At 37.0% G+C, this 26,624-nt stretch overlaps 2 protein-coding genes across 5 annotated transcripts in view; one reads left to right on the top strand and one right to left on the bottom strand.

The window, feature by feature from the left end:
• cltca (clathrin, heavy chain a (Hc)) overlaps positions 1 to 18,173 on the top strand; it is a 38,874-nt gene extending 20,701 nt beyond the window's left edge. For both annotated transcript variants that reach the window (XM_067397868.1, XM_067397867.1), the window contains exons 8-31: positions 178 to 378; positions 2,370 to 2,522; positions 2,643 to 2,765; positions 2,938 to 3,075; positions 3,167 to 3,331; positions 3,436 to 3,616; positions 5,531 to 5,694; positions 8,319 to 8,444; positions 8,523 to 8,665; positions 9,048 to 9,282; positions 9,390 to 9,512; positions 10,129 to 10,274; positions 10,445 to 10,628; positions 10,755 to 10,947; positions 11,044 to 11,201; positions 12,294 to 12,566; positions 12,674 to 12,841; positions 13,098 to 13,247; positions 14,320 to 14,451; positions 14,564 to 14,674; positions 14,781 to 14,951; positions 15,046 to 15,267; positions 16,226 to 16,301; positions 16,406 to 18,173. In XM_067397868.1, coding sequence (XP_067253969.1) covers positions 178 to 378; positions 2,370 to 2,522; positions 2,643 to 2,765; positions 2,938 to 3,075; positions 3,167 to 3,331; positions 3,436 to 3,616; positions 5,531 to 5,694; positions 8,319 to 8,444; positions 8,523 to 8,665; positions 9,048 to 9,282; positions 9,390 to 9,512; positions 10,129 to 10,274; positions 10,445 to 10,628; positions 10,755 to 10,947; positions 11,044 to 11,201; positions 12,294 to 12,566; positions 12,674 to 12,841; positions 13,098 to 13,247; positions 14,320 to 14,451; positions 14,564 to 14,674; positions 14,781 to 14,951; positions 15,046 to 15,267; positions 16,226 to 16,301; positions 16,406 to 16,542 — 3,873 coding nt within the window. In that variant the 3' untranslated portion in view covers positions 16,543 to 18,173. The remainder of the gene's footprint in view (positions 1 to 177; positions 379 to 2,369; positions 2,523 to 2,642; positions 2,766 to 2,937; positions 3,076 to 3,166; positions 3,332 to 3,435; positions 3,617 to 5,530; positions 5,695 to 8,318; positions 8,445 to 8,522; positions 8,666 to 9,047; positions 9,283 to 9,389; positions 9,513 to 10,128; positions 10,275 to 10,444; positions 10,629 to 10,754; positions 10,948 to 11,043; positions 11,202 to 12,293; positions 12,567 to 12,673; positions 12,842 to 13,097; positions 13,248 to 14,319; positions 14,452 to 14,563; positions 14,675 to 14,780; positions 14,952 to 15,045; positions 15,268 to 16,225; positions 16,302 to 16,405) is intronic.
• An 80-nt stretch (positions 18,174 to 18,253) lies between these two features.
• Positions 18,254 to 22,885, bottom strand: ptrh2 (peptidyl-tRNA hydrolase 2). 3 transcript variants are annotated; one of them, XM_067397871.1, is made up of 2 exons: positions 20,883 to 22,885; positions 18,254 to 18,794 (listed from the first exon to the last, which is right to left on the bottom strand). In XM_067397871.1, exon 2 carries the CDS (start codon positions 18,790 to 18,792, stop codon positions 18,265 to 18,267), a length of 528 nt encoding a protein of 175 aa, XP_067253972.1. In that variant the 5' UTR covers positions 18,793 to 18,794; positions 20,883 to 22,885; the 3' UTR covers positions 18,254 to 18,264. The 3 variants fall into 3 exon arrangements, with proteins under 3 accessions (XP_067253972.1, XP_067253974.1, XP_067253971.1); XM_067397873.1 differs by lacking the exon at positions 20,883 to 22,885 and adding an exon at positions 19,849 to 20,093 and having other exon boundaries at positions 18,254 to 18,836; XM_067397870.1 differs by lacking the exon at positions 20,883 to 22,885 and adding an exon at positions 19,849 to 20,088.
• Positions 22,886 to 26,624: the final 3,739 nt, after the last annotated feature.

Genomic DNA, 26,624 nt, shown 5'->3' on the forward strand with positions numbered 1-26,624 from the left:
AAAAAAAAAAAAAAAAAAAAAATATATATATATATATATATATATATATATATGTATGTATATATGTATATAATAATATTCACTTGATTCAACAAATGTAATGGTTGGGCTCTACTATATGTATGCGAGTCATATTTGCTTCCTGACCCACTTCTCTTCATGTCTTGTATATCTCAGGGTATCCTGCGTACCCCTGACACCATCCGCCGGTTCCAGAGCGTCCCAGCCCAGCCTGGCCAGACGTCCCCACTGCTGCAGTATTTTGGGATCCTGCTGGACCAGGGCCAACTCAACAAGTTTGAGTCTCTGGAGCTGTGTAGACCCGTCCTTCAGCAGGGCCGCAAACAACTGCTGGAGAAATGGCTGAAGGAGGACAAGGTATGTGGAGGAGGGCGCAGGGGAAGATGGGTTATCTCCACACACACCCACAAGAGCCTCTTCCTCTGTACGCAACTGTTTGTGTGAGAGGCGTAGGGAACAGGGTGTGCTCTTTACATGTGTTTTTTTTTTTTTTTTTTTTTTTTTTTTTTTTTTCCACAAAAAGAAAGAATGCTTCCATATTTTTGACAAAGAAGGGGTCTGTGTGAAAACAGACTTTGTTGATTGTAAGAATGACTGTGTTTGTGTGTGATTGTGTGTCTGTTATCTAAGATGTTTGCTTTAGATGTGATGTCATGTGTTTGTTATGTGGGGCGAGGGGTGTTTGGGTTCTTTCCGTCTAAAGCACAGAAGAGGAAAGTCTTGGGATTCATTCCAGCCTGTTTTTTACTATCCACACTCAAAATAACTAGAAATGTTCTTTCTCATAGTCTCAACAAGTTACATCTCTCGGTTTATTGATTGTACTGACGTGATTTGTTGTTCCACGAACATGATTTATTTGGAAAGTTGAGGAAAGTTTTGCTCAGTCCTGAAATACATTTGAATTGCATAAATGCACACAAAGGACACTATACCAAATAAAGATTTCCTTGCATTCAATTCACCCTTACAGTTGGACCTTTATATACCACTGTTTAAGAATATAAAGAGATTAATTTTAAAGTCATATAATCTAGCAATCATTAAATTGACTGACATCCTCACTTTAGGTTATTAACACTTACATCAGTCTGAGTCCTGCACGGATCCATTTTTGGATACCCGCCCCCGCCCGTACCCACAAAGTTCAGCACCAGATCTGACCAGTCACCCGTGATAATATCAAAATTAAATCCGCACCCGCCCAGACCCGTTAGTATTTGGCCCGTTACCCGACCCGTGCCCGCGATAAATCACACATGCTAATATCATTCCAATTTAAAGTGCTTTATTCTTAACTTTTAAAAAATTCTTAAAAGTTAATTTCGTTTTGTATTAATTGTATCTTAATTTTAATCAATATTTCATCAACCAATTGCCTGTATTTAATAAATAGGAAGTAAATATAGCAGACAACAGATGATCACGACACGGAGGCGCCGGGGAGAACTGGAGCTCGTATCATAAATGAAGTAAAACTCAGCGTATAAGGTAGCCTACTTGCCTCACAGACCTGAGGAATATATCTTTATTGGAATGTCTACTTTTAAACAGCAATTCAAAATGAAAGAAAACAGACTGCTTATGTAATCCGAATGAAATGTGCATTTCACTACTGCGAAGATCGCGAGTCAGCATCTTCAACTTCATCTTTGCAGCCACTGACACAGAAATTTTTATTAATAAACAATTAACATGTCTCCTTGCTATATATACATAATCATAATCATTAATTTTTTGCCGGTTCTTTGTGACAGCTTTTAGGTGCTTTATTGGCAGCACAACCCTTACATGTTAGCCGGTACATGAACTCATCATGACCGCATCAGCACAGAAAACATGGAGATGCAACGCTTGCTCCAACTAGGCTATGAGAAGCATCAACAGTCGCACTGTCGCAGTGGTGGTGACGTGATGGGTCAAATGTCATATCGTTGTTGCCTATAATGGTAATTTAGACATACAAATATTGCGCATATTTTTCATCCGCGCTACTACCCGCCCGCAAGGAGTTAATTATCCGCCCACATCCCCGCCCGTGAATTTTAGGAATGTCAAAATCCACCCGTTTTACCCACCCGCGGATACCCGACCCGTTGCAGGACTCTGATGTCAGTTGTAAATTTAGAAGTGACTTTGAATGATTTTGAATGAATAACTTGTGTTGGTGGAATTTGCTAACTCACGAGCGAGTTCAAAACCACCATTTTGTGAACACTTTGTGTTATTCACTAAAAAGTACCAGTTCTTAAGAATCAATTCCCTATGAATCGAACAACACTGCACTCTAAAATTGTGCTTTTGATGTGTTTTTAAACTTTATTGTGAAATTCTGTTGTTCTCCCCAGCTTGAATGCTCAGAGGAGTTGGGCGACCTGGTGAAGTCTGTGGACCCCACGCTTGCTCTCAGCGTCTATCTGAGGGCCAACGTACCCAACAAAGTCATTCAGTGTTTTGCAGAAACCGGCCAGTTCCCCAAGATCGTCCTGTACGCCAAAAAGGTATGATGACAGATCAATCAGTATTTTAAGCTTAAATAAAATTGAATGAACTGAAATTGAAATATAGGCTCAAATTAAACAGGGTTGAAAACATACTTGTACTTCATTTGGTGGTTATAGGTGGGCTACACTCCAGACTGGATCTTCCTTCTGAGGAACGTGATGCGGATCAGTCCGGATCAGGGTCTGCAGTTTGCTCAGATGCTTGTTCAGGATGAGGAACCGCTTGCTGATATCACACAGGTCAGGAACAAAGGAGGAGAGAAGATGAAAGTGAAGTGGGAGGTTGAGAAGAAAGGAACAAAAGGAGGAGAATTTAAATGATTTAGAGAGAAACCATGTGACCCAGAAGGCTGTTTGTCATATTTAATGAACTCAGAAGAACATTCACTGACAAACTGTGTTTTTCTTCCAGATCGTTGATGTGTTTATGGAGTATAACCTGGTCCAGCAGTGCACATCCTTCCTTTTGGATGCTCTGAAAAACAACCGGCCATCAGAAGGACCACTGCAGACTCGTCTGCTGGAGATGAACCTGATGCATGCACCACAGGTACACAATGCAGAAAAATGTACTAATAAGCACTGTGACACACTAATTGTCTTTGCATTAGACCATTTTCAAGCAAAATGATCTCTTGCAGGTTGCAGATGCCATCCTAGGAAACCAGATGTTCACTAACTACGATCGTGCCCATATTGCCCAGCTGTGTGAGAAGGCAGGGCTTCTGCAGAGAGCTTTGGAACACTATACTGACCTGTACGACATCAAACGAGCTGTCGTACACACCCACCTGCTCAACCCGGAGGTACCCAACAAGTGTTGACTTCTCTTATCTTTTTATTCATGCCAAATTAAAGTATAACCTGTTTTTCATTCTGTCTCCATTTTGCTCTCTGTTAATGTCTGCAGTGGCTGGTGAACTACTTTGGCTCTCTGTCAGTGGAGGACTCTGTGGAGTGTCTGAGAGCCATGCTGTCTGCTAACATCAGGCAGAACCTTCAGATCTGTGTCCAGGTGGCCTCCAAGTATCACGAGCAGCTGACTACCCAGGCCCTCACGGAGCTTTTCGAGTCTTTCAAGAGTTTTGAGGGTAAGAACATCCTTTAATTTCTTCTGATTTATTATCTGGTGTCACAGGAAAGTTCAACCACTTTGACATGAGCGCTTCCACGGTTCATGTATCGTCATAATCTTTAATCAAAGTAACTTCCCCTCCCTCCTGAAGTGACATCTCTACTCTGATGACGTTTACTGGCATGAAATCACAGCAATAGCAAAATACCAACCATGTAACGATCCAATCAATCTCCAATTGACAAAATCAAGTTCTTCCTTATTTTTTTCTTTTTCAAGAAACCGTGTCACTTGGATATATGTCACAACAGGGAAGAAAAGACTATCACAACTTCCGCTTTATGACTTTAAAGCACTGCTACTACAGCAATGCACATTCTTTGCCGATAACGCCACTGTTTTTAAGGTTACCACTGCAGGTGTTGTGTTTTTAAAGCAGTATGTCAAGCTAAAAACAACAAACTGAAGAAGGCCTGCAAGCCGAAATATATGTTATTCCCCTGTGAAAAATGTAAAATAAAGTAACTAAAAAGATTTCAAATTTTGAATGCGGATCATAGCTATATTCTTAAAGCTAAAAACAAGTCAAATTTTTAAAAGTGCATTATGAGGCTAATTTTGAAAGCAAGAACATGTCTTGATCTTTTGAGTCAGTTCGTTTCCATTTTTTTTTTTTTTTTTTTTTTGCCAAACTGAATGCACAAATTATGGAAGCTTGTATTTTTTATTAAAATATAAAAAAGGTACAATTGCGAGAAGTCGCAATTATACCTTTTTTATCTTGCAATTCTGACTTTTTTTCTTAGAATTGCATGATATAAACTCGTCATAGCAAATTATAAAGTCAGAATTTCATAATATAAAGTATTTTTTCCTCAGAATTGGACTTACAATCTTACAATTCTGAGGAAAAAAAGTCAGAATTGTGATTTTTATATCTCGCAATTGTGAGTTTGTAATGCGCAATTCTGACTGTATTTCTCACAATCTCAGAATTACCCTTTTTTTTTTTAATTTAGTGGCGGAAACGAGCTTCCATACAAATTGGTTAGTGAAAGCTATCTAAAAAGTAATCCTTATCCAATAAGCCTTTCAGAATCTATTCCACCAGAGTCAAGTCATATAAAGTTGACCTCACAGTTTGACTCTGACATGCTTCAAAGGGTGGATCCGGAGAGCCACGTTTTGTGGAATGATTTTGTTTGTTGAGAAACAACTGTAAGGTTCATAAAGTTCATTTAAAAGCAGTAAGACTGAAAAAGAAGTGTTGGATAAACCTAACATTTTTCCTGCAAATATGAATCCCACCTAGAGTTTACATTGCCCATGTAGTTTCATTTGATACATCTGGCTGGCCTAACACTTCTGTTGGCAGACACTGCCAGTAAATCACTCTTGAGTGTATTTGAACTTGTATCTAAACAATCGTGGTCACTCTGCTGGTTGGCTTTCAGTGCAGACACAATTTGACTGGTATCTTGGCCGTATAATGGCTCTGTTCTGTGTGTGGAGCAGCATGTAGCCTTTCTTTTTGGGCTAAGTAGGACAAAAGGGTTGGCAATCAGAGCAGGCAGCAGCGCAGGGCCTGCGGCCACCCACAATCCCTCAGGCTTTTTACATGACAGCAAGAGTAAGAGTGCTTATGACAAGAAGCTAGATTTTAATGGAAATGTGGTGCTCATGCAAATGTAGCGGTTTGATCAGTAATTTAAAGGGTTTGTGCACCCTGTCATCATTTACTCACCCCCGTGTCATTCCAAACCCGTTTGACTTTCCTTTGTGGAGCATAAAATATTTTCAAAAGGACAAAAAAAGCACCATTTAAAAATACCACACAAAACCTGCATATACAAAATGTGTAGATCAAACCACAACCAGAAGTCTGTCCAGTAAAAGTCAAGCATCATTTATTGTTCTGTGCTGGATGCAGGTCTGTTCTACTTCCTCGGCTCAATTGTGAACTTCAGCCAGGACCCAGAGGTGCATTTCAAATACATCCAGGCCGCATGCAAGACGGGCCAAATCAAAGAGGTGGAGCGGATCTGTCGGGAAAGCAACTGCTACGACCCTGAACGTGTCAAGAACTTTCTTAAGGTACTGCCAAGACTCTGTCAGTAAAATCTGTCTAGAAATGATCCATAGCCGACCGCAAAAAGCACATTATATTCTCTAGTTTCTCATCTGTTAAAACTCTTTCCATCATTTCCCCTCATTACATTTCCTGTTTTGTTCTCTTCTACTGATCTGTCTTTTATCATTTACTCGCAAGTCATTTGCAATTTCAGATGCAAGCGGTTTTAATTTTCTGACAAAATTAACTTCTTTTTATTTTGTTCTTTATTTATGGAAATGTGTGTTTGATCTGGCAATTTATGGTAAAGGAATGTTGTGGGTTTAATGCAAGTTCTGTTAATTCTATTAACAGCATTTTTTGGCATAATGTCAGTTACCACAGAATTAAACAAAAATTGTGGTTAGAGTTAGAGGCTTATAATGCAAATATTAAAATGAATATTAGATATTTTAAAATCAAGAAACAAGATTTCAACTTTAATGATTACAAATTAAGCTCTTTCTACACAGAAAATAATTTCGAAGTTTTAAGAATCTTAAGAATCTTAAGTTTTAAGAATTCAAATCAGTGGTTTGGCGCATGTATCAAATTGTTAAAGTCACGTGATTTCAGTAAACAAGGCTTCGAAATGACTTTGGCAGTTTGATACATGCTCCGAACCACTGATTCGAATTGATTCGTAAAACTTTGAAGCTTCACGAAGCAGTGTTTTGAAATCGCCCATCACTAGATATTGTTTAATAAAGTCGTTTTGTTTTTTGGTGCACAAAAAGTATTCTGGTCACTTCATAACATTAAGGTTGAACCACTGTAGTCACATGAACTGTTTTAAATATGTCTTTAGTAGCTTTGAAAGTGTTAATTATCTGGCTGTCAATGGAGGCCTCACTGAGCCATTGGATTTTATCAAAAATATCTTAATTTGTGTTCTGAATATGAACGAAGGTCTTACGGGTGTGGAACGACATGAGGGCGAGTAATTAATGACAGAATTTTCATTTTTGGGTGAACTAACCCTTTATGGAGTTGAAATTATTTTGTTATAAACAATATGCCAAAAATGCTGTTGAAAGAGCTTAATTTATATTGGATTTAATACATTGTCATATTAACTAAACCTAAGCACAATAAAAGTGAGCATTAATGTCTTGAAAATTTGGCGGGAAAAATCTAAAACAGGTCGTATTCTCTTTTTTTTTAATAATCCACATTTAGATCAGGCAGCCATGTTACTGTAGTTTTCCAGTTTTAGGGAGTTGATCTCACTCTTTAATCCTCATGGTGGCTGTTGTTATCTCCTGTGCTTTACCCTGTACTTTTGGGATGGTCAGGACTTGTATCAGGTAAATTCATCCTAAGTACTATAAGATTCCCTTTATTTTATTCCCTTCTCTTTTCTTTTATCATCCCTTCTTTTCTCCCAATGGTCAGTTGAAGGATTAATACTGGGATTGGTGTGTGCGATGCACATACAGGGAGGTTTCGAAAAGCATTGTTTGTTGGGAACAACCCTCTCTCGGCCTGAACTTGAGCCCACCCCTGATGACCGGGCTGAAATTGAACTTGTGGTTTTGTGGTAGTGTGTTGATGTGTGTTTGGCTGTGGTTGATTTGTGGTTACCATGTTCTGCAGAAATGGAAGCCTTGGGTCTTTTTCAGAATCTATTCCACCAGAGTCAGGTCATATAAAGTTGACCTCACAGTCTGACTCTGCCATGCCAGCTTCAAAGGGTGGATCTGGAGAGCCACGTTTTGTGGAATGATTTTGAGACTTTAGTTTAATACCGTCTTGTTTAATATAGTCTTGTCTGTAAATGTTTGTAGACAAGCTTCATGTTTTGAAGGTTGTGGAGGTCGATTTGTGATGTTTCTGTGGAGTGAATTGTACAATCCCAGTTTATTAATCCTGTATGTGTTGTAAACTGCACTGTGTGGCAGAAGAATAATTACATGTTATAGCCAGCAGGGGGAGCAAAGCTGCCACATCAAACCCTGAGTTGATTCAAGCCTTGTTCAGTTATAGATTTTTTCCACTAACCACACAATTCTTCAAAAAACATCTTTTGTGGACTACTCAATTACCCTCTAATCTTGTTTGTAACATGTTTTTATTGCATAAACATTTTATTTTTTTATTTTCTATCTTTAAATTGTGAACTATTTGGCAGGTTTTTAGAGAACTAGTTTTTAATTATGAAATATTATTTTTTAAATTATGAATTACTTGGTAGTTTTTTTTTTTTTTATAGAGCTAGCTTTTCATTGCTTTAAAAACCTACCAAGTAATTAATACATTTAAAAAGTAAAAATTATAGAACTAGTTTTTATTACTTTAATATTTGCTTTATTAGTAGGTTTTATAAAACAATTTATTTATTGCTTTAATATTTACTTTTTAATTATTAATTGGTAGGTTTTTGTAGATCTAATAATTTTCAGTAATTTTAGTATTATTTTTAACAAATACAGTCAAATCTGTTTTTATAAGCTTTGTCATCAATATATATTTTGAAGTTTATGTAAAATTAAGTGTTATACTGAATAGTTAATGCAATGATTTTTGCAGATTTGACTGTATTCCTGAACACATGCCTTATGTCTGTTTGACATCTTATGTTCTCGTTTTCCCATCGTTTGACTGACAGGAAGCTAAACTCACTGACCAACTGCCTCTGATCATTGTGTGCGATCGTTTCGACTTTGTCCATGACCTCGTACTCTACCTGTACCGAAACAGCCTGCAGAAGTACATTGAAATCTACGTGCAGAAGGTAAAGAACCTTTAGTTACTCACATAGCCTCTGTAGTCAAGCAATGAACAAAAAGTAAAGGATAATTTGTACATGTAGGTGAACCCAAGTCGTCTGCCTGTGGTGATTGGAGGGCTCCTTGATGTTGACTGCTCTGAGGATGTCATCAAGAATCTGATCTTGGTTGTGCGGGGCCAATTTTCCACCGACGAGCTGGTGGCAGAGGTTGAGAAGAGAAACCGGTATGAACTTTGCATCTAAATGCCAATATCGAACTCAAAGTTATCAAAATAAAACAGTTGAAAGGATGATGTTATGCTATCTTGGACTCAGAACTATTCCAGGATGCTTCTGTTTATTTTTGTCAGTGTTTAATCATTTGTTTGTGTACATCATGAGAGTTTCCAGATGAAATTTTGATTGCACAAGTAAACAAAGAAAACAAACGGCAGTAGCTGTTCTGATTGTTTAACGATGGCGCTTGCCGTTGCAATATGGTGTTTATAGTCATTTTTTGAGTGGGAAAAATGAATTAAACTTAAACATTGTAAGTGAATGTCTGGGGGAGAAAAGAATTATATGATAGCTTAGATGAGTTGAGTTTAAAAAAAAATTTTTTCGCAGACTGAAGCTGTTGTTGCCATGGCTGGAGTCTCGTATCCACGAGGGCTGTGAGGAGCCAGCTACCCACAATGCCCTGGCCAAGATCTACATCGACAGCAACAACAACCCAGAACGATTCCTGCGGGAGAACCCATACTACGACAGCCGTGTGGTGGGGAAATACTGTGAGAAAAGAGACCCTCACCTGGCCTGTGTGGCCTATGAGAGAGGACAGTGTGACCAGGAGCTCATAAACGTTAGTAATGCTTGACCATAAACAAGTTTAAAGCCAGTTCATACCAAGTTCTGTGCAACCAAACAACATGAAGAATAAAATATGTTTCTTTATATTTTTCTCCACAGGTCTGCAATGAGAACTCGCTGTTCAAGAGTTTGTCTCGGTACCTGGTGCGCCGCAGAGACCCGGAGCTCTGGGCCAGTGTGCTTCTTGAGACCAACCCCTTTAGGAGGCCTCTTATTGACCAGGTAACGCATATATATATGTTTTGCTTTCATCTCTCATAATACATAATCATGGCTCATACAGGAACTGGAAGTGCATGATTATCATATTTAATTTCACATTAATATTGGGTGAAATAGTCTATTTTAAATAGATAAAATGAATCTTATCTTTACCGAATGTATTGTATAAATCGCCATTCAAAACTCATGGGATGAAGTATGTTGAAATGCATTCTGGGATTCTTAATCATAATTAAGCTACCTTCTGTTTGGAACAGTCTGTATTTTTTAAGGATCATGTGACACTGAAGACTTGAGTAATGATATTTTGCCATCACAGGAATAAATTACATTTTAATATATACTCAAATACCAACGTTAATTTCAGAAGTCATTTTCATTACTGTTTCTGCTGTATTGTTGATCAAATAAATGCAACCTTGGTGAACATATAAGACTTTCAAAAACATTTGAAACATTACTGACCACAAAGTGTAGCTAATGTTTTAGATGTGTTTTACGCCTGTACTTGTCATTAAAACTATAAACAGTATGTCTTAAAATCTCTGATTCACTTTTGACCTTCTTGTATGTTTTTGGAATGTGCTGGGGTTCAAGTTGTTGTTTGTGTCTTTAGGTGGTGCAGACAGCCCTGTCAGAGACTCAGGACCCAGAGGAGGTGTCGGTCACAGTGAAGGCCTTCATGACTGCTGATCTGCCCAATGAACTCATTGAGCTGCTGGAAAAGATCGTCCTGGACAACTCGGTCTTCAGTGAACACAGGTGCATAAGCCCAAAAATATTCCAACATATAAACAGCTGGAACAGGGCATTTTTGTGTATTTTCTGACTTTTACAGATATTAAATTAGCCCAAACAGTCTTGCTCAACTTTTAAAAGCAAATTAATATTTAATTCTTATCTCATTTAAATAATCCTCATCCCGTTCCTAGAAACCTGCAGAACCTGCTCATCCTAACAGCCATCAAAGCTGACCGCACCCGCGTCATGGAATACATCAACCGCCTGGACAATTACGACGCCCCAGACATCGCCAACATTGCCATCAGCAGTGAGCTGTTCGAGGAGGCCTTTGCTATCTTTAGGAAGTTTGATGTCAACACCTCGGCAGTGCAGGTATATAGTTGAGCCAGACTCAGTAAATCTCTCAGCAGCCCTCATCCTTCACTTTCAAGTAGGCTTGATAATGTGATTTATTTAATAACAGATAAGTAAAGAGCTGATGTTTCCTGTCCTCCTCAGGTTCTGATTGAGCACATCGGTAATCTGGACCGGGCCTATGAGTTCGCGGAGCGCTGTAACGAACCTGCGGTATGGAGTCAGCTGGCCAAGGCTCAGCTGCAAAAGGGTCTCGTCAAAGAGAGCATTGACTCATATATCAAGGCTGATGACCCCTCGGCTTACATGGAGGTTGTTCAGGCTGCTGACCAGAGTGGTATGGCCTCTTCAGTTGTAGTTCTAGATAATCAATCATTTTACTTGTGAAGTTTTTCCTCTGATTCTATATTCATGACTATTTTTCCTGGCTAAGGTAACTGGGAGGACCTGGTGAAGTTTTTGCAGATGGCCAGAAAGAAGGCCAGAGAGTCATACGTGGAGACGGAGCTGATCTTCGCACTGGCCAAAACCAACCGTCTCGCTGAACTGGAGGAGTTTATAAATGGACCAAATAATGCACACATCCAGCAGGTAATGCGCAATTTTATGTGTAATAACAGTGTTATTTTATTATTTAGTATCATTTATACATTATTATAGTATTTATTAACATTTTAAATTAGCTTTTATTTTTATATTTTTAGTTTTAATTTTAGTGTACGTTTTTAATGTGCTTTTGTTATTTTTATTTTATTTTTTTTGTTTCTATTTAGCTTCAGTTTTAGTCATTTTAGTACATCAACTTAAATGCATTTATTTCAGTTAGTTTTTCATCAAATATTTATATTTTATTTTAAAAACTATTTGTTTTAGTTTTATTTAAAGGGTTAGTTCACCCAAAAATGAAATTTCTGTCATTAAGTACTCACCTTCATGTCGTTCCACACCCATAAGTCCTTTGTTCATCTTCAGAACACAAATTAAAATATTGAAATCCAAGCGATTTTTTAATCCCCCATAGAAAGCAACATAATTACCACATTCAAGGTCCAGAAGGGTATTGAAGACATTGTTAAAATGGTCAACGTGACTGCAGTGGTTCAACCTTAATGTTATGAAGTGACTGGAATACTTTTTGTGCGCAAAAACAAACAAAACAACTTTTATTCAACAATTTCTTCTTTACCCTGTCAGTCGTATGCAGTTGACGCATTGAACGCAGTTCAGCACTTCTGTGTTTATGTCCGAACGCCAGCTTAGTATTGGCCGGTAATACTGAGTCGGCATTCTGGCTTGTTTTTGCGCACAAAAAATATTCTTGTTGTTTCATAACATTAAGGTTGAACCGCTGTAGTCACGTTGACTGTTTTATCAATGTTTTTACTACTTTTCTAGAATTTTGAATGTGGTAATTTTGTTGCTTTCTATTAAGGACAAAAAAAAAACCCTCTTGAATTTCATCAAAAATACCTTCATTTGTGTTCCGAAGATGAACGAAGGTCTTACGGGTGTAAAAACTACATGAGGGCGAGTAATTAATGACAGAAATTTAATTTTTTGGGTGAACTAACCCTTTAACGATAACAACACTGTTTATTAAGACGATTGATAGAGTTTGTCTATATTTTTAGCTAAGACAAATGATGCATCACATTTGAAGTCCCCTTGCTTTATCGCTCACAGGTTGGAGATCGCTGCTACGATGAGAAAATGTACGAGGCAGCCAAACTGCTGTACAATAACGTCTCCAACTTCGGCCGTTTGGCTTCCACACTTGTCCACTTGGGCGAGTATCAGGCCGCCGTGGATGGTGCCCGTAAGGCTAACAGCACTCGCACTTGGAAGGAGGTGTGCTTTGCTTGTGTGGACGGGAAGGAGTTCAGATTGGCTCAGATGTGCGGCCTTCACATCGTGGTCCATGCCGATGAACTAGAAGAGCTCATCAACTATTACCAGGCAAGTTATACACAAAAAAAGAAAAATTCTACACACAAAAAAATAAAATTCTGGAACTAACAGATCTGATAAAGTTGAATTGTATTGTTTTAAAATGCTCTCTGTAGGACCGTGGCTACTTCGAGGAGCTGATCACCATGCTGGAGGCGGCGCTGGGGTTGGAGCGCGCTCACATGGGCATGTTCACAGAGCTGGCCATCCTCTACTCTAAATTCAAACCTCAGAAGATGAGGGAGCACCTGGAACTATTTTGGTCCAGAGTAAACATCCCCAAGGTACACAGCAGTACTAGAGATGATTGTTATTGCAGATGTTTGTTTGTAACACTCTTTCACACTTAAGTGTCCCTCACTCAGTACTGTTAAACAGCAGGAGTTCATGGATTTCTCTTCCCATTATTCCCCTCGAGCTATAATTTAATTCAACATGTAATCTGATATTCTCCAAAGGGATGATCTTAGTGTCATCATGTGCAATGCACAGATGTTACAAAGTCTGTCTCCTTCACTTCTTGACACTTTTCTCTTTCAGGTCCTGAGGGCCGCAGAGCAGGCTCACCTGTGGGCGGAGCTTGTTTTCCTCTACGACAAGTATGAAGAGTTTGACAATGCCATCATCACCATGATGAGCCATCCCACAGATGCCTGGAAAGAGGGACAGTTCAAGGACATCATCACCAAGGTAAAGTTCAACTGCTTTCATATATGGATAAATACAATTCCAATCAACTTCTTTTGAGCTATGTTAAAACTACTAAATCTAAAGCTATTAAAATTGTTTAACTGGAAATAAATTGAAATATAAACATGAATTATCTATTTGTCAATTTTAAAAGTAATTTGTTAACATTTACATATCGTTAATTATATCATTATTATTAATTATAATTAATATAACAGGAAATAAAAATAAACATTTATCATTTATCAAATAAATTAAATATCAATATATCAACAAAAATGTGAATGTTTATTTTATTTACTAAATTGTTTAAAATGTCAAGAAAAATATGATCTGAACGATAACGATCTGAAAATTAAGTGATTGACATTTACATATAGTAAATTATATTTGTGTAAGTGTAATTTTTATTAAATGATTCTAATTATTAGTATAACATTAAATGAAACGACATCAATTATGAATACATTAAAAAAATAAATGAATATTCATTATACGTAATATTCATTTAAACATTAAAATTAGAAACGTTGCCTTGGCAGCTTATTGAAATAAAATAAATTACATTTTTGAAATACTAATTAATAATTGTATGATTACAACTAAAATAAAAAGAAATTAAAGCTAATTAATAAAAAAAACATTAATGAAATGAAAAAGCACATAAAAGTGATTAATTGACATTTACAGATAGTAAATAATATTTGTGTAAGTGTAATTTTTATTAAATGATTCTAATTATTAGTTTAACATTAAATAAAACAAAGACATCAATTATGAATATCTTAACAATGAATATTCACTAAACATAATATTCATTCAACATTAAAACGTTGCCTTGGCAGCTTGTTGAAATAAAATAAATTACATTTTTGAAGTACTAAAATGATTACAACTAAAATAAAAAAAGCTAAATAATAATAAAAAAAACATACTAATGAAAAGAAAAAGGACATAAAATGTAAAGTTAATATAAAAGCAAGTTAATAAATTCTATACGAGTATATAAACAATACTAAAATAGCACCAGGAAATGAATTAACTAAATGATCGTGTTTCTTGTCTTGTTTAGGTGGCCAACGTGGAGCTGTACTACAAAGCAATCCAGTTTTACCTGGAGTTCAAGCCCTTGGTACTGAACGACCTGCTCATAGTTCTTTCCCCAAGACTGGATCACTCACGAGCCGTCAACTTCTTCAGCAAGGTAAATCATGCAAGCACAAGGCCAACTTTTCTATGTGACGAACCTTTGAACTTCTTTAACTTCAAAAATGCCTCTTAAGATCAGGTAAAACAAGAGTTTTTCATTTCTTCAGGTTAAGCAGCTTCCTCTCGTTAAGCCTTACCTGCGATCAGTACAAAACCACAACAACAAGTCTGTCAATGAAGCACTTAACAACCTCTTCATCTCAGAGGAAGACTATCAGGTATAAACAGCATTTTTCTGAAAAACATTGATTGAACAGTTATAGTAGCTTATAGCAATAGCTCTTGTCCACCACCTCATCTGCTGTTGATCTGTCCTGTCCACAGGCACTCAGGACATCTATAGATGCATACGATAACTTCGACAACATCTCGCTGGCCCAGCGTCTGGAGAAGCATGAGCTGATTGAGTTCAGGAGAATTGCTGCTTACCTCTTCAAAGGCAACAACAGATGGAAGCAGAGTGTGGAGCTGTGCAAGAAAGATAAGCTCTACAAGGTGAGGTGGACGACAGGGTTTTTATCTCAGTCATGCTGTTTGTAAATGTGTACCTGATCTGATTCCTAACAGCTGCGCATGTTCTTCAACCCAGGATGCCATGCAATATGCATCTGAGTCGAAGGACATAGAGCTTGCCGAAGAGCTGCTGCAGTGGTTCCTTCAGGAGGATAAGAAGGAGTGTTTCGCTGCCTGCCTCTTTACCTGCTACGACCTGCTCAGGCCTGATGTGGTGCTGGAGACGGCATGGAGGCACAACATCATGGACTTTGCCATGCCTTATTTCATCCAGGTGATGAGGGAATACCTCAGCAAGGTAAGGACGGGCTTCAACTCTGAAATGGGGTATAAATGTGTGGAGGACTACAAGTGGCACTTAAAACTAAAATTTGACTAACATTTTAAACATAAATCATTTTTGTCATTTTGAAAAGTGATTTATTAACATTTGCATGCAGTAAATTATATTCATATAAAGACATCAAATATCAGTGTATCTTAAAGGGTTAGTTCACCCAAAAATGAAAAAAAACATGAATAATTTTAATCTTAAACGCAAATGAACACATATGTCACTTTGAAATGTTATTTTATTAACATTTATATTTATTTTTATTAAATAATTAATAGTATGAACACACATCATAAAATGAACACACAAATGATCAATATATTTAAAAATAAAAATGAATAAATTTGACTATTTAAACATGAATTAAACATTTTTAAATATTTGTCACTTTGAAATGTGATTTTATTAAAATTTATATTAGTATAGTTTTTAATAATTATTAGTATAACAGAATGAACAAAAATTATTAATATATTAATTAAAATAAATTTGAATAAATTTGACTTTAAACATAAACATTTTTAAATATCTATTTGTCACTTTGAAATGTGATTTTATTCATTTATGTACTTTAAATTCTATTACTATAATTTAGTATAACAAAATGAAAACATTAATTATCAATATATTAATTTAAAAATAAAAATGTGAATAAATTTGACTAACATTTTAAATCTATTTGTCAGTTTGAAAAGATTAACATTTACATATAGTACATTTTAGTAGTTAAATTATTAAATTAAATATCTAATTATTAGTATAACTATTATTAATTATATTAGTAAATTATATTTGTTTTTACATTATTTTTGAATGACTGTATTAATTCGTTTTATTATTGATTCAAATAAATTTCCATTTTTAAAAGTTATTCCTGGTCCTCAACACACAGACTGAGAACTTATTTCTCTCTTGTTTTTAGGTGGACAAGCTGGAAACCTCCGAGTCTTTGAGGAAAGAGGAGGAGCAGGCGACGGAAACTCAACCCATTGTTTATGGTAAAACAATGAAAGCACATTGCAATGGAAACTGACACATATATATATATATATATATATATAATTTTTAAAAATACATTTTAACGAGTTTTCCCACTCCTCAGGCACACCTCAGCTCATGCTGACAGCAGGCCCCAGTGTGGCCGTTCCCCCACAACAGGCTTACGGCTATGGGTACACAGCAGCACCTGGCTACCCCCAGGCTCCTCAGGCCCAGCCGGGTTTCGGTTACGGCATGTAAGGACCTCCCCGTCTCCCGCTCACCCCTCTTCCTGCTGCCGCTTGGTTCGGTCCAGCATCCCCATGGATCTCTCTCCCTCAGTCCGACTCGATTACTTTGTGCTCACAATGGGGGATTTGAGCAAATGTTATTCTTTTACTTTACCTTTTTTAAAATGATTGTTTTTGTTTATCATGTTTTCTTTATACCATCATGAAGGACTTTATTTCTATATTGTCAAAGATCTCATCGAGAATTATTTTTTTTCACATTCCAAATATCTACTAGATTTAATTTCCTTTCAATTTTATCTGTCAGTTTAAAGGGGAACGGTGTATACAATGAGGAGACTTGTGGGAGGAAGCAAGTCAGTTTAATTAAAATAAGACAGAAAATCTGATTTGCACTCCGTGGTCAGAGAAAAACAACTAATGTATCATTTTGATGTGTGTGAGCAGCTTGTTCGGTCTGTCTGCATTTAACTATTGTATATTCCAGGAAAGAAAATAAAATCGAGGAAAATGTGCGACTACAGCCTCCACAAACAAACACTACTCAACACCAGTAATTCAGTGCGGCTGTGTAGCGCTCAAGATATATATATATATATTAAAAAAGGTTATTTTAAATGAGTAAAGAAATGTTCGTACAGCAAACCTTTTCCCTGACCTATGCAGGTTCTCCAGTACCTTTTTGTTTTCCATAATGAAAAACAAACTTTTGTTGTGCAGTAACCCGTGCTCATTGTGTGGGACCATCCATTTGAGGAGGGATAATGATTAAAAAATATATAAATATATATGCCTCTCTCCACACCTGTGTGTATTTTACTAACCTTACCTCTCTGTGCTGCAGCGTGTGTGTGTGTGTGTGTGTGTGTGTGCGCGTATGTTTGTATGCTATTGTTGTGATGTTTAGGTCACTGTACGGCACCGAAGTGAGACTAGAAAGCCAGTTTATCCTGCCAGTTATTCCGAAACTCAGTTTACCCTTTATTTGTAAAGAAGAGAAATCAAGTATGGTAATTTGGTTTAAGAAAGATTTAAACTATGTGACCTGTACTCAGTTTTCACTGAGTTGAGATTAATCATACATATACACGTATATTGTAGTGATCTGATTGTGCACAAAGAGAATGAGATTTCCCCCCCACAGACTACCATATAAATAAAGGCTTCTTGTTTGTCAAGAAAAATCTGGTCTAACCACAGTTTCATGTGCCATGTATTCTTTTGTAATTCTCCCTCTTCATACTCACTGGACAGTTTCGTTCAGATATGCATAACGTAAATGAAGATTTAAAGTGAGATTTTGTGGCTCAATCACACATGTAAATAAAAATGTTAACACTCAAGTCTGATTTAATAAACAGCCAGTTTGACAAATCCAGTTAAATGCTCACAGGTCATATTAGCATTGTTGTGCAATTAAAAAATGAACAGCAGGAAATTTAACCAACAAAAGTCCTCAATTCCATTGGGTATGAGGGGGGTGATTCTAATATGATAAAAAATGAGATTCCCAAATAACTAATTTTATGTACATAAACTTATGATAAAACAAATGTACTCATATGTTGGTGGAATGGGTGAACTGTTTACTTAAAATAAATGGTTAAACCTATAAATCAGTGTCATTTTAACCCTTTTAATTCAAGTTCTCCACTCATTCTGATCGTATAAAAACGATAACGTCCAAAGAATTCTGCCCCAGTTTTGTACCATCTTATTTCAATAGTGTTATTCAGTAGAGTTTTAAGTGTCCTGTCACTTTGTCAACAAGATCAGCTGGTCCAGGTCCCACACCAAGAACCGTTCGAGACCCTGGTGCAATTTGGGTTCTTCCAGCGTCTTGGATTAAGCTGACCGGAAGTCCGACCTCTTTGGCGTGGGTCAGCAGCTCCAGCAGACAGTCCTCGTCTGGAGCCTTGACCACCACTTTGGGCTGGCCGCAGTATTCCCACTGTTTCAGGAGCTCTGGGTTTCTGCGCTGGACCTGCTTGTAGGCCGACACCGCAGCATGAGAGCACTGGGCCGCAGCTTTACCTTTGCCCATCTTCAGATCAGTTCGGACCACCAGGATCATTTTGAACTCTCCGCTCTCTCCCATCACACTGGCTTCGCTGCCAGCACCGGCGCTGTTTCCTAAAGCCGCCATCATGCTGCGGGACGATCTGCCAAAACGTCCACTGAGGTGCCATCCGAGGCAGAGCCCACACCCCACACCTGCTAGTATACCCAGAGCGACAGGCCCATACAGAGAATCCATCATACCTGATGAAATACAAAGTGAATGGCAGTGTTGGGTAAGTTACTCTAAAAAAAAAAAAAGTGTAATTAGATTACTATACCAATTACTCTCTCTTAAAAGCACTGCATTACTTATTAATTACTTGTCTAAATTCCACATCAACCTTGACCAGTTGAACAATACAAGGATAGACATGGCAGAGCTCTTTTAATTCTTTCAAATAAATATTATAAAATTGCATTAATCATTCTTGAACTGACCAAAATATTTAAGGGGAGAAGGTTACATTAAAAACATACATTCACAATTATATATATATTTATATAGAATTGTTCTAAAGTCTATACAGTATTTAATGCAATTACATCAGAAGTAACTGTAATTCATTACTTTAGTCTTTCAAGGAAAAAGTTATTAATTACACCCAACACTGGTGATTAGTGATGCAGTTCTCTACCCTTACACAAAATTACCATGGTAACCACAGTACAAAGGTTAATTTTACTACAATAAAACTTATCTACCATACAAAATTACATTAAATGACAGAAAGATTCTGAAAACATTGTATGGAGGAAAACACATTCATTTATTATGTCTTTATATTAGTAAAAATAACAGTTATAAACATTAACTATACTAATAGTCACATCTGATGTAATAGGAAGCCAGTTTGAAATAAATCTAGTGTTTAAATCAGAATTGATCATATTAGCATTGAGGTGCAATTGAAAAGAGCATATGAAATGAAACTATATGACAGAAAGATTCTTAAAATAGTGTATGGAGGAAATGAAATATTCATTTTTTGCTACTATGGTATTTTACTATGGTAATTTTGGTAAGTATAACATGCACTAAGTCAAATGAGCATTGATATTCTATAAAACGAATCACTTTGTGCACATATGAATGTCTCTAATGCCACTGCATGTTCATGGCAACTGCTGACAATCTGGCCGGCTAGAACAATCTAGTTGAAACGTGTTCATTTAAACGACCCTCTGAATTAATTAACCATTGCTGATGAGACTATTTAGAATAAATGTATTTAAGACTATTTGAAATCGGACTCACCAGCAATCAAAATGATTCAGCAACCTGAAGTTTCCCGCAAACTCCACGAGCCGCTTCTTTCAAGCCGACGCTGGTTGATGACGTCACGAGTTTAAAGAAACCGCGGAAAACCGATAAATATGCAGCAAAAATTGCGTCAGGATTTTATAATTTGTATTTTATCCGTATTCATGACTATTGTAAATCGGGCACCTTCATTTCTCACCTCTTTTTTAGGCTCTTTTGATTTCTGGATTGTAGAAAGGAAGCAGGCTAGTCCATCATTTCACTAGGCTAAATGTGTTTTTGTCTTGTTTGCCTCCTTATGCCTATGACATTTGACATTGTAAGTGTGATTATGTTACAAAATCTAGTAACCTACCTGCTGAGACAGATTTTTTGGAGAATTATGGGTTACTTAAAGCACACCGTGATTTTGTCAAGTAGCCTAAGACATGTTCCTGGATCAACATATTTAGGCTAGTTGATCCTGGAACAACATTCCAGTCTGCAAATTTAGTCTTAACCCTATTCCTACCCCAAAACCTAATCCTACCCATAACTTAACCTAAAATAAGAGGGGAAAAAATGGTGAATAACATTGATGTAGAAACACCTAACCCTGGTTGCAAGCCTAAACTTGACATAAAGTGTAAACTTGTCCCTCAAATCTGTTTGGTTGATTGACTGAAATGTTCCAGGATCAACAAAGATGTTGATCCAGGAACATGTCTTACTTGGCAAAATCACGGTGACCCAGCTATATAGTCCATTTAAAGGCAGCTGCATGCAGTAACAGCTGCCTATTTGCTCCCAAAATTAGGGCCCAATCTCGTATCTGGGTACTTTTAATTCTTTACTCTTTTAAACCCCCAGAGGCCCAGCCTAATTTAAGACAGTGTAAATAGGCTTTGAAACCAGACACTGTTTTTTGGCCTGGTCTCTCATGGTTTTCACCCTTAGTGTACCCTTGGGAGAGCAGGTGTGCTCAGGATTGTGTAAGACTCACACTACTGACAAAATGTTCTTGATTATGACATTCAAGATTGTCTTACCTGCTGGCTCTTTTGTTGTTGTTGTTGTTGTTTATCTAGGTTGCTGTTCATCTGCTAATTTGACACCAACAGTGAAGGTTATCCATCTTCAGTGAAGGCATTATGTGAAATTGGTAATTGTAAAGAATCCAAAAATGAATACAATTACAAATGCACATTACTTTATGTTAGACATGCATTTCAGCTGAGAATTTGCAGGATGGGTCTTTTTTTTTCTGATGTTGTTGTGTTGCTGCACAGTGAAATTTGAGAACCGAGAACAAGTACTGAATGTTTTTTGACAAACAAAAGAAAGAGATGTGAAAAAGATCTGGTCCAAGATAAAGCCTGCATCAAACGTTTTCACAGCAACGTGCAGTGCAGTGCAGTGATGGCACTGCTAAAAAAACTTTTTGTTTGCGTGTTGTCAAAACCCTGCAGCACTTGAGGTTATTTTTGGTGCATTTGTGGTGGGCCTCAGGGTTTTTTGTGTGGTTGGTAACTGGAATGAGAGTCTTTATATAGACTGTCATGCCACTGGCCTATTTAGTGCATGTGAGATCACACTAGGTTATCGTTAAGCGCACAAATACTCATCCTTCCTGTGAGTTTGTCACATACAATCTTTCACTCTTATAGTCACTATGAAATCAAAATTTTTTATGGAATATTACAGTATTTATTATATATGATTTATTCATGCATGAGTGCTTTTTTTTAAAATAATGCCTTCATAATCTCAGTTCAAAATAACTTCACCTTCCTCTTGCAATGACATCTCTTCTGTTCTCGTGACGTGTTTACTGGTGCAAGGGTGGGACAACCTGTCACTCACATGAGATCACAGCAAACCACAACCATCCAATGATTTAATCAATACCCGAAAAGAAAAAGTTTTCTTGTTTGAGAAGCCGTTTTACTCAGATATACATCTTAATAGCGGAGAAATGACTATTGCAACTTTCATGTCGACTTTAAAGGGATAGTTTACTCAAAAATTAAACTTCTGTCATTTACTCACCCCCTTATATCATTTCAAATGACCTTTTCTTCTGTAGAAAGTTTAGCGCAATCTCTGGGATGGTCACCATCTAGTCTTTATTGTATGGAAAAGTGTAGTGTGACCATGTAAAATATCTCCTTTTGTGTTCCACTGAAGAAAGTAAGTCATACAGATTTTGAATGACATGACAGTGAGTAAATGATGGCAGACTATTCATTTTTAGGTGAACTGTCATTTTAATGATAATGATGGGATGTTTAGGTTCCAAATTTAAAAAAAATCTGAAAAAGAACAGGCAGATTTGTTGGTTTTAGCTTTACATAATGTGGCCTTGGCATCCATGATGATTCTGGCAGTGCAGATGGTTGTGTCACTGGGTCATGCACAGGTCTGATTGAGTTACAGTAATTTGCAAAACACTGCAAAGAACTGCAGCCGCCAGAATGATCAGAGAAAGAGAAGAGAGAGAACAGACAAGAATGTGAATGCAGACACTTACCCATTCCGTCTTACTCTGTGTGGGCCTAAAAGACATTTTAAACATTGTGATTTTCTGTCCCTCAGGTGCCTGAATCTCTATAATGAGATGGCTGAAAATGGGACAGAGTTAAAGTTTCCTTGAAGAACAGTGGGACTGTGGGACCAGCAAAATCAGAGCTCTGGAAATACAGGTCAGCCTTTGCAGGCTTCCTTCTAATGTACTCATTAACCTTACTATAACAGAAATTTGCACACTTAAAGGTGCTAAAGAGGATGTTTTGTTTTATACATTTTTGCAATATTACTTGAAACTGTCTTTACTAACTGATAAAAGACTATTTATTAGGTGCACTGAAAGGAATAATATTAATATACATCATCTGTGCACGAGGTAAGGCCTTAAAAACATCAGCCAATAGTTTACGCGATCATCGCGTAAACGATTGGCCCTCTGGCTTGTCAATCACTGCCATGACGTTCTTTGTGAGAGACGAGCGCGGCTGCGCGCTCCAGTAACTTTCCACACTCCACAGGCGCCGCATGCAATGTTTTTGTCAGGAGACAGGAGTAACAACTGCAGATTATGAGTTACCTGCGGTGAGTCCGACATAATGAATCAACTAACACGACACAGCGAATGCCGGTGGTAAACACTCGTGTTCCAACACTCGTGCACGCGTTTTGGGAGGCGTTCCCTCGAAAGGAGGGGGGGTTGTTCTTACGCATGCGCTCATTTCAAAAACTCAGTAACAGTCTTTGGTTCTTAATTAAGATCTTAATCCAGTCGACGAAAAGATCCTCTGTAGCACCTTTAATGTTGTACTTTTGGCAATTGAAAATTCAGATGTAAATACATTATATTGTTGCATCCTGCAAATTCACAAGCAGTATTTGATTAGGAGCTATATTGTCTTTATTGTCACTTTTAAACAGTAGTGTGTATATATTAGGGCTGTCAAACGATTAATCGCGATTAATCACATACAAAATAAAAGTTTGATTTTGCATAATATATGTGTGAGTAATGTGTGTAAATCATATGTATATATAAATACACACAAATTAATGTATATATTTAAGAGAAATATGTTATTTATGTACAAAAAATGTATTTATATATAATATAAATTATATAAAAATATAAATAAATACATATACTTGTAAATATTTCTCAAATATATACATGGATGTGTTTGTATTTATATATACAAAATAATTACACACAGTACACCCACATATATTAGGCAAACTCAAACTTTTATTTTGTATGCGATTAATCGTGATTAATCGTTTGACAGCCCTAGTATACATATATATACACAACTTTTGTTGTTGTTGAGATATATGTGCATATAAATGTACATGATAAGCAGAAGAAGCAAATGGATAAGAAGAGGTTCTGTGGATGAGGCCAGTCCTCCCGCTGCAGTACTTCCTGCTACAGACACTCATCATGTTGAAGTTGATCGAAAGGTCAAATTCCAAAAATTAAATCTAAATGCTTGACTCTTTATGCCTCAAAAAGATTTAAGAATCACCATTAACAGTGTCATTTACATCTTAAAGCCTCATCTTAATCCAATAAAAACACTTGCAGCGGTTCTCGCAAATTAAGAATGACATTCTAACTGTAGGGAGTCTTTGCCAAGATGGTCTGGGTTTATTAAAACCCCCTGAGATTATTTTAATAGATTTTGTTTCAGTTCTGCAGAAGAGGCTTGAAAAAGCTTAGGTGAGTAAGGCTGTTCTTGCGAAACAGCCTCGGGTATGTAATACCAGTAGTTAAACACTTAGAACTAGGGGCCTCTGAGCGGTTTCCTCCCACACAGCTGAATGTGATAGAGTGTGTGCTCTACGTGCGCTTCAAGAGCACATACTGTTCAAGAAGGCCACTTTAATGTTTACATAGTGTGATGCACATGACAAATTTGTAAATGTTGCATTGTATTTAGTTTTTGTATTAGATAATACAGAAACTCGCTTCTTTCAGCCTACCATCTTCATACTGACTGACTACTTTTCGTTCAGGGGCTGATAATGTGCAGCTTTAATTGTGCTTTAACTGGCAAGTTTACATGGAAAAACACAACTTTCATGCGAAAAACTCAAGTCGCCTCTCAGCATGTGTGGGAGCGTTTAATCAGGCGAAATGCTCTGACTCGTAAGACTTACGTGGAAATGATTCTAATATGACTAAGTCTGACATTCCCGGACCAGACTTTGGCTTTTCCAATACGGCGGCTCACAGTTGACGCAAATGACTGCAGCAAAATAGGCCAGCGGATGCTCCACTCCCCTGAGCATGTTCCCATTTGTTGACAGCACATTTTTAATATGAAAAGTAAAGGGATAGTTCTACAGTGAAGTAGTATCATTGTTGCTATAAGAAGCTTTTTCTACCTGATCAGACTTTTAAAATGACTTTTGGAGTTAATGATGCACATTTTTAGGTGTCCAGACAATATATTTTTACAATTTACTTAGACTGCTAATTGTTGTATTTTAAATGTTTTCTACCACTTTTTCTCGTAAGAGACAGTAGAGAGAAGAGATAGAGGGTTGGACTCAAACTGCTGTTTTCCATTTGAGCACCTTTGCTTAATGTGTTGTTGCTTACTGCTAGGCCACAGCTCCGACCTGGACTTTCTTTTAAAGACTTTAGATGTCAGTCTAGGTTATTTTGCTGCATTGTGCTATTGCACAGTTCCAAATCGTCTGTTTATTTGTGCACATTTTTGTATGGCCAAATGTGTACTATCGTTGCGGCCTTGTTTCCTCCTCTTTACTGCCGTCTCTCTTCAGGCAGCATATCAGAAGGTGAAGCTGAGCCTACTGTTATGTAACAATTATGAAATCTTTCTGTCTATTTTTAGACTTCAATAGTGTCAAGTCTTTTAGAAACGATGATGAGCTGGTGTTGATCTTGGATCACGTTGTGCATTGATTTGATTGTATTGAAACCCTAATTTATGATGCTGTTATTTTAAAAAATCTATTTATTTATTTATTTTGTTTTTGAGTGGTTGCGTAATGCCCTCTCTAGCTCAGCATAAAAGCATGCCTTGACATCTCCATCTCTTCCACATAACAAACTCTAATTATTGCTAAACCTGACACCAGTGATTTATGAAGGATGACTTTGCAGATTTTATATCAGACTTGTATAAACAGTTTCTACCTGCATCTTGCAAAACATCGCATATAAAAAACCCCTATTCATTCAAATCCTTAAAGGGATAGTTCACCCAAAATTTAAATTTCTGGCATCGTTTACTCACCCTGATGTTGTTCCAAACCTGTATGACTTCCTTTCTTCTGTTGAACACAAAAGATGATATTCTGAAGAATGTTTTGTCTATATAATGAAAGTCAGTGGGGTCCAAAAACAACACACAGACTCCACTGCCTTTCATATACAAAAAACAAAACAAAACACTGAAACATTGTTTTTGTGTTCCACAGAAGAAAGTCATACAGGTTTGAAAGAGAGAGTACTATCACTTTAAATACAAATTCAGCAGTGCCAGTGGTCAAACAAACACCTTAACCCAGCTGTGACCTTAAATTTAAACCAAATCCTCACCAAAATCCTACTGTGAATGCTGTGTTTAATCTCTTATATTTATAATAGCCATAAAAACAAACCAGCATGCTGTGTAATGGCTTTGAAAGGTCTACAAAGGTCTACACTTACAACTTAATGTCGTACGAAGTGGAGAATGATACCTTTTACGGTTTTACTTTCCTGGAATTCCAGTGATGCAGATTTCTAGCCCTTTTCCAGAAACTCTTCAGTGCTTCCATAATAATATAAACCCACACGTTTCTCTAGGTCTGCAAAACAGCATGCCCCCTTCACCAGCTGGAGATGGAGAAACCCAGAGGAACATTTTACAGCTCAGATCTCGCTCTTTCTTAGCCAATTAATGAATTCATCTCAGATGTTTCTCCTAAAATTCCTTAGGAGCAATAAAAATAGACACAAATTATACAAAACTGTTAATGTGCACCAAGAGAGTACAGCTATAAAATGAATTTGAATGACGTAGTTGAGATCATGTGATCTTGGAAGAATATATTTGTTGTCGTGGCAAATCTGAGCACAGTTTGAGACATTATTCTCTTCTGAATCTCCAGAAACAAATATAAGAAGCAAAATGAAAATCCTGTATGACTTCCTTTCTTCTGTTGAACACAAAAGATGATATTCTGAAGAATGTTTTGTCTATATAATGAAAGTCCCCTTTCCAGCTTCAATCATGTCGTTCCAAAACTGTATT

The sequence above is a fragment of the Chanodichthys erythropterus genome, chromosome 10, assembly GCF_024489055.1.
Source record: "Chanodichthys erythropterus isolate Z2021 chromosome 10, ASM2448905v1, whole genome shotgun sequence".
NCBI classification, from domain to species: Eukaryota; Metazoa; Chordata; class Actinopteri; order Cypriniformes; family Xenocyprididae; genus Chanodichthys; species Chanodichthys erythropterus.